The sequence below is a fragment of the Vanellus vanellus genome (genome assembly GCF_965231255.1).
Source record: "Vanellus vanellus genome assembly, chromosome: 6".
Lineage (NCBI taxonomy): Eukaryota > Metazoa > Chordata > Aves > Charadriiformes > Charadriidae > Vanellus > Vanellus vanellus.
The window spans coordinates 19,434,745-19,442,940 of NC_138911.1; the positions used below are offsets into that span (position 1 = coordinate 19,434,745).

The window sequence follows — 8,196 nt, forward strand, 5'->3', positions numbered from 1 at the left end:
AAGGGACTTTTAAAGGTAATCTAGTCCAATCACCCTGCAATGCACAGGGATATCTTCAACTAGAACGGGTTGCTCAGAGCCCCATCCAAGCAGACCTCAATTGCTTCCAGGATGAGGGATCTACCGTCTCTGGGCCACCTCTTCCAGTGCTTCACCACCCTCAGCATAATATATATAATATCTAATATTATAATATCTAATATCTATATATATCATAATATTATATCTAGCCTAAATCGACCCTCTTTTAGTTTAAAACCATTACCCCTTGTCCTATCACAACAGGCCCTGGTGAAAAGTCTGTCCACATCTTGGTTCCAAGCCCCATTTAAGTACTAAAAGGCCGCAATAAGGTCTCCCCAAAGCCTTCTCTTCTCCAGGCTGAACAACCCCAACTCTCTCAGCCTGTCCTCAAAGGAGAGGTATTCCATCCCTCTGGACATCTTTGTGGCCCTCCTCTGGACATCTTTGTGGCCCTCCTCTGGACATCTTTGTGGCCCTCCTCTGGACATCTTTGTGGCCCTCCTCTGGACATCTTTGTGGCCCTCCTCTGGACATCTTTGTGGCCCTCCTCTGGACATCTTTGTGGCCCTCCTCTGGACATCTTTGTGGCCCTCCTCTGGACATCTTTGTGGCCCTCCTCTGGACATCTTTGTGGCCCTCCTCTGGACATCTTTGTGGCCCTCCTCTGGACCTGCTCAACACATCCATGTCTTTCCTGTACTGAGGGCTCCAGACCTGGATGCAGTACTCCAGGTGGAATCTCACCAGAGCAGAGTACAGGGGCAGAATCACCTCCTTCGATCTGCTGACCACACTTCTTTTGATGCAGCCCAGGATATGGTTGGCCTTCTGGGCTGCAAGCACACATTGTCAGCTCATGTCTAGCTTTCATCCACCAGTACCCCCAAGTCCTTCTCAGCAAGGCTACTCTCAAACCATTCATCCCACAGCCTGTATTGATACCAGGGGTTGCCCTGACCCAGGTGCATGACCTTGCACTTGGCTTTCTTGAACCTCACGAGGTTCACATGGGCCCACTTCTTGAGCTTGTCCATAGAATCATAGAATTGTCTAGGTTGGAAGAGACCCTTGGGATCATTGAGTCCAACCATCTACCCTACTCTACAAAGTTCTCCCCTACACCATATCCCCCAACACCACATCTAAACGTCTCTTAAACACATCCAGGGATGGTGACTCAACCACCTCCCTGGGCAGTCTATTCCAACGCCCGACCACTCTTTCTGTGAAAAATTCTTTCCTAATGTTCAGTCTAAATCTACCCTGTTGGAGCTTGAAGCCATTCCCTCTTGTTCTGTCATTAATTACCTGTGAGAAGAGACCAGCACCAACCTCTCTACAGTGTCCTTTCAAATAGTTGTAGGGAGTGATGAGGTCTCCCCTCATCCTCCTCCTCCTCAAACTAAACAGTCCCAGCTCCTTCAACTGCTCTTCATATGATTTGTTTGCTAGGCCCTTCACCAGCTTTGTTGCCCTCCTCTGCACTCGCTCCAGCAGCTCGATATCTCTCTTGTATTGAGGTGCCCAAAACTGGACACAATACTCGAGGTGTGGCCTCACCAGTGCTGAGTACAGGGGCACAATCACCTCCCTACTTCTGCTGGCCATGCTATTTCTAATACAAGCCAGGATGCCGTTGGCTTTCTTGGCCACCTGGGCACACTGCCGGCTCATATTCAGCTGCTTGTCAATTAGAACCCCCAGGTCTCTTTCTGCCAGGCAGCTTTCCAGCCACACTTCCCCAAGCCTGTAGCGCTGCATGGGGTTATTGTGGCCCAAGTGCAGAACCTGGCACTTGCCCTTGTTGGAACTCATACCATTGATGTTGGCCCAATGATCCAATCTATCTAGGTCTCTCTGTAGAGCTTCCCTATCCTCCTGGCAATCAACAGTCCTGCTTAACTTGGTATCACCTGCAAACTTGCTGATTATGCACCCTATGTCCTTATCAAGATCATCAATAAAGACGTTGAACAGAAATGGTCCCAACACTGAGCCCTGAGGCACACCACTTGTGATCGGCCGCCAGCTGGATTTAAATCCATTGAGCACCACTCTTGGGACCTTCCAGTCAGCCAGTGCTTGATTCAGCAGATCATATGTTCATCCAGGCCGTGTGAAGCCAGTTTTTCCACAAGAAGTGTATGGGGGACAGTATCAAATGCTTTTCGAAAGTCCAGGTATACAATATCAACAGCCTTTCCCTCGTCCAATATTCTGGTTATCCATCTGGATGACATTCCATCCCTCAGGTGGCTCAACCACACTACTCAGCTCGATGTCATCTGCAAACTTGCTGAGGGTGCACTCGATCCCACTATGTCATTGATAAAGGTATTAAACAGTACTGGTCCCAATACAGATTGGGAGGGACGCCTGAGGGACGCCACTTGTCACCTATCTCCATCTGGACATTCAGCCATTGACCACTACCCTCTGGATGTGACCATCCAACCAATTCCTCACCCACTGAACAGTCTACCCATCAAATCCATATCGCTCCAATTTAGTGAGAAGGATGTTGTGGGGAACCATGTCAAAGGCCTTACAGAAGTCCAGACAGATGAGATCCATAGCTCTTTCTTCCTTTGTCCACTGATGTAGTCACTTCATCACAGAAGGCCACTATGTTGGTCAGGCAGGACTTGTCCTTAGTGAAGCCATGCTGGCTGTCTCAAATCACCTCCCTGACCTCCACGTACCTTAGCATAGCATCTAGGAGGATCTGTTCCATGATCTTCCCAGGCACAGAAGTGAGGCTGACAGGCCGGTAGTTTCCTTTATAAAGAGAGGTGCAATGTTTCCCTCTTCCCACTCACCGGGGACTTCATGTGACCGCTAGGACTTTTCAAGTATCACGGAGAATGGCTTGGCAACTCCATCAGCCAATTCCTTCAGGACTCTGGGATGCATCTCATTGTGTCCCATAGATTAAACCCGATCTTCTCTTACATTGGGACAGACTTTGGTCTCCTGGCTACTGCCTTGAGTTCCATCCCCTCGAGAGCTGTGGGAGAGACTTGAGGTTGAGTACCTCAGCCTTCTCCTCCTCTGTTGTTACCAGTTTGCCAGTCTTGCTCAGCAGGCAGGGATATGTTTCCTTTGACATTCCTTTTTCTGGCTGACATACATGTAGAAGGCCGCTTTATTATTCTTTGCATCCCTTGCCAAGTTCAGCTCCAGCTGTGCCTTAGCCTTCCTGACCCCATCCCTACACTCTTCCCAGGTTACCTGTCCCCACTTCCACTGCCTGTGTATTTCCTTCTTGGCCTTTAGTTTGACCAGCAGGTATCAACTCAGCCATGTTGGTCACTTGCCTTCCTTTCCTGATTTCTTATACCTGGGAATCGAGAGCTTTTGTGCTCTAAGGAAAGCATCCTTAAAGATCTGCTATCTCTGTTCTACTCCCTTGTCCCTGAGGGCAGTTTCCCAGGGGGTCCTACTGACTAACTTCAACAGCAAGAAGTTTGCATTCCTAAAATTCAGGGTCCCGACTTTACTCTTCACCTGACCCATATCCCTCAGGACCGCGAACTCCACCAGTGCATGATCACCGCAGCCCAGGCTGCCTCCAATCTTGACATCAACGATTAGCTCGCATTGGTGAGCAACAGGTCCAGTATCGCATTCTCTTTGGTAGGGCTTTTTATTACCTGGCTTAAGACGTAATATAGAAAGTAACTGGTCATGTATAGAGGTTGCGTAGAAAGTAATTCTTAAATATAAGTCATACATGGCATAGAAGCATTTAAACACATAAATCAAGAAGTTTAATAGATAACCCAAGTGCCAAAAACATGCCTAACCAACAAAGAAGTGACAAACAACCTTTTAACTATTAAAGACAGACTGGCAGTGTCAGCTGTCTGTTTGGTCACAATCCACTGCAGTTGTAAGCACTGAAAATTGCTATCAAGGAAGACTTTTTCTGAAGCCTGTAACAGACTGTTAAAACCAGACAGGCAAGACAAGCATCACTCCCAAACCAGTAATACAATAAACTTCTAAGAGGATGATGCATTATTTAGTGCTGCAGACATTGTAGGTACAAATGCCCAAGAAATAAGACTTGATGTAATAAGATTAAGCATTTCCAAAGGTAGACAGTCTAAGTTTACATAATTATCCCCCCTGGTTTAGGTTATTTTATTACCTTGAAATCACATGCAGTGCATCCACCTGAGTACAGTTAGCACGCAGCAACTGCATTTTCATTTTTCAGCAACACCTATAATGTAGATCTGCTATCTATGCAAAATCTTTCAATAAAACCAAACACACACCATGTTTCAATATTACCCATAATCTGGAAGGGCGGTATGCAAACTAAAACCATCAGACCCTTATGGTAGTATTACAGAGAGATAAATGAGTCCAACAAAGCCAAAATTAAGACTGAAATTTAGAATGCCAGTAGACATTTTGCACATCAGTGCAGCTGTCATATATTTAGTCCAACATTAAGGCCAGAAACAGAGGTTAAGAGCTGCACTTGGTGTTTAACTTCCCTCCCATCTCAGAACAGGTATATTTTCTAAGATTTACAAGTCAAATATTCTGTTCACCTAAACAGCTTTTTGTTCTTGACAAATATCTAGCTCCCCACTCTGAAGAGGGAAATATGGAACTTAAGCCAATACCCATGCCTGCAAAGCACAGTCTCTAGAGAGTGCTCTCAAGTATTTTTGGGAATCGTAAGTCAGCGCACACCAGCTCGTGGTTAGCTGGCAACAATTGGAACTCTCCTAAAGAAAAAGATTCAAATGCCATTAGACAGCTATTTGGAAAATGCATAGATCACCTACTAGTGGGAGCTATCAGCTCTTTCACATCTAACTAAGATGAAGTTACTTTCTTCATTACAAAACTGAGAAAGATATAAAAATAATTAGAGCTCCCAAATAGCTGGCTGGACAGGCATAAAACATTTGAGAAATATTGATACTTGTTTAAACAGTGAAAGAATTAACATTTTATTTGTGTCACAACAGAGTTACATCTTTATCACTTTCACAGACACCGAGAGCATGAGAAGTTTGTTGTCCAATCTGGACAGAGAAGTGGTTGTTCCATCAGTTCCCACACTGCCTACACACTGGCAAGCTTGTGAGGAAATCAGTACTTAATTTGCTCTATCCTACTACCTTAAATCTTGTTATTCCACATATCTAAACATAGGTTAGGAACCTAAGAGCTTGAATGTTTCTCTTGTATTCCCTTTTACTGAATTCCACTGGAACAAGAGCAGAAAAAATTGTTAACCAAGCCATAAGAGACATTGAAAAATAAAATACTACTACTTCTAGCTAAATGAATGAAAACAGTAATTAAAAAATTAGTAGGCAGATACAACAGCAAGTCTTAAATGCTGTAACACCAGGTGAAACTATATTACACATGCAGCTTGCATAGTATACCAGGGCACTGCAAAATTTTCAGTAAATAGTTGAGCCAACCAGACAAAGCACAAGAGCACTCATAACCTTGAACTGATATACAACTCATTTTATAAACTGCCTTCTACACATACAAGAGTGAAGTCTGAAGAAATCTAAGGACCTGCAACTCTATTCTGAAAAAACACTGAGACAGCTTTTGCTGTAAGGAAGACTAACAACCTTGAATTTTACATACAAGGCCTCTGTTTACATGGTTAGCAGTCCAAATCACCTGAATTTAAATGGTCTCATTTTACCAGTATAATTTTCACCCCAGCTTTTTATATTAGAAGTCATCAACATGAAATTTTCCAAGCTAGTGTGGTTATCCCAATACAAGCTTAGTTAGATCATCATAATTTGCTTTAAAAACTTCTCCACACAAACATTCATCTGTTAGTGAGGAAACACAACTACCACTACTTTTAAAGTAGCCTCAAGTAATCTACAGACACACACAGGTGGACAAAATAGAGCTGTTTCATCACACCAACCACAGTGACCTTAGCCCTTCCCCAGGCAATTCCTGCCACATCATACACTTAGATCTCTGACTCAGATTAATATTAAACTGCTATCACATGCAATTCTCAGTGAAAAAGGAAAGCTGAGCACTGGGGTGTGCTCCCAGACACACACCTTTCCCCTCACACAACAAGCAGCAGCAGATTTGTACTCCTTTCTGCCCTGCACACTAACAGGCATGCTCCCCCTCTTCCCTCTGGGGGACACTTACTCGCAACCCTCTCCATCCCATTTTTAATTACACAGATCCTAAGAGCTGACTTCTATCAAGGCTGAATTTTAAAGCCAGTTTCAGCCAAGCCTAGGCATACCCACAGAAGGCGCTGCTCGCAGGCACCCTTACAGAGGCCTGCTTTCCATCAGTGACGTTTTGAATTGAGAGCCCTTCACGGATTTGGAAGGAGACCAGAGATGCTCGTCTCTGTCCGGCTACAAACCCACCCGCACCCCGAATACACGCCGGATTCGCTTCAGCGCCTTATAAACAAGGACCACGGGGGGCACCGATCCCTCGCCCCCCCCTTCCGCCGGGTCGACGATCACAACACCGAGCGCCCCTCCTCAACGGCGCGGGGAGGGGAAATACCCCAAGCAACGCACCCAAAACGCACAAACCAACCCAAACCCACAGCTAAACCCCTTAGGCTGCGGCTTCCCCCACCCCCACCCCGCACCGCCTCCCCCGCCGCCCCCCGGGGCGCGTCGCCATTTCGTGAGGCAGGAGCACTCCGACCAGCCCGCTGCGGGGGGTAAGGAGAAGAGAACAGCATTAGGGAAGGGACTGAGGGAAAGAAGCCCCGGCCCCACGGAGCAACGGCCCATGGCAACGGCCGGCCCGGCCCAGGCCCCAGCCCCGCCGCGCCCCAGTCGCCACTCACAGTTCCGGATATCGGAGATGAAGACCGCCAGACCCCGCATCCCATCGCCCTTCGACACCGCAGGCATCGTGGCGCGCGATCACAGCCACCCAACAACACACCAAACCGCCACAACTACCACCACCGCCGCCACCACCCGCTCTCCCCGCGGGGCTCTTCAGGCCGCTGCCACCGCCTCTGCAGCGCGCAGGCGCCGGGACGGCTCCCGCGCCCCCGCGGGCGGCGGGCGCGCGACGCTCTGGCGCCACCTGCCGCGCGGAGGCGGGGGTGCTGCGGGACGCGCTAGGCCTCTCCGCCGCCGCCGCGGCCCGCAGCGTCCTTGGCCTCTCCCTCGGCCATCCCCCGCAGGAACCCGGGCGGTACTGCGGCCCGCGAAGAGTGGCTGCTTAGAGGCTGGGCCCCGGAGATGGGGCAGGGGACGCGATTACCGGTCACCGCCATCAGGGCAAACGGGCCCAAGGCCGACGTGAAGGGTGGCGGGCAGCCAGCCCTTTCCTGTGAGGGGTCGGCCTCAGAGCGGCTTCAGCTGCTGGATCCGTGGGTGAATCCACTGCATGCTCCCTGCTCAGGAACGGCCTAATCCCTTCCTCATCCGTGCCCTTAATGATCGAGAAGTTTAATGATTTCTGAAGGAGAAATATCAGGGTTTGTAGGTGCCTCAGAGGATGTAAATTCTGAGGGAGAAGGAAAGGGATGGCAGATCAGGAGATAAGAAAATTTCACTTCATCAGTATGCTTTGAGCAGTCTGTTAACCTAAGATGTTATTTCCAAGATGTGGAGAGCGGGATACAGGCTCTCTGTGGTACAGTACATAAGATCATGCTTTCCACAGGGTGGAGTGATAGAGGCTGTGCCTCAGTCCTCCATCTCAAAAGGGGCTGCAAAACAGCACATGCTTCCTTCCTCTGAACATTTGCAAGCCCAAGAGCTACTATATGCAGAGCCATCCTTTGTCACATACCGCTTGTGAGCCTGTCCTCAGCTGTGTAAGTGATGCAGTTGCTCTGCATTACATGTGGCGATTCAGACGCTTCTGACTCCCTGGGCATGCAGGCGCTCAAACCCAGGGCCACGTGTTTCTCATGAAGGCTGCGAACACGCAGAGCAACACAGTCCCACGCCACATCTGTTCCTGAGATTGAAAACATTTCAAGGTTAAACTGTCTTAAACAAGAGGTAGGACTGCGGCAGAGCATTTAATCTCATCAGCTGAAAATAGATTCAAAGGGTGTCAAAACTGGCCTAGTCTGCCTAACCAAAAGTATGCTGAGAGTCTCGGTCATAATGCAAGTGATTATTATTCTATATGGACCTGTAGAATCATGGGGTT

General features: G+C 48.1%; 1 protein-coding gene across 2 annotated transcripts in view; it reads right to left on the reverse strand.

Annotated features, from left to right (window-relative positions):
- The window catches only part of AP2A2 (adaptor related protein complex 2 subunit alpha 2), a 51,365-nt gene extending 44,370 nt beyond the window's left edge, over positions 1–6,995 (reverse strand). For both annotated transcript variants that reach the window (XM_082485418.1, XM_082485417.1), the window contains exon 1: positions 6,866–6,995. In XM_082485418.1, the coding sequence (XP_082341544.1) occupies positions 6,866–6,932 (67 nt within the window). In that variant the 5' untranslated portion in view covers positions 6,933–6,995. The remainder of the gene's footprint in view (positions 1–6,865) is intronic.
- Between the last annotated feature and the right edge of the window lie 1,201 nt (positions 6,996–8,196).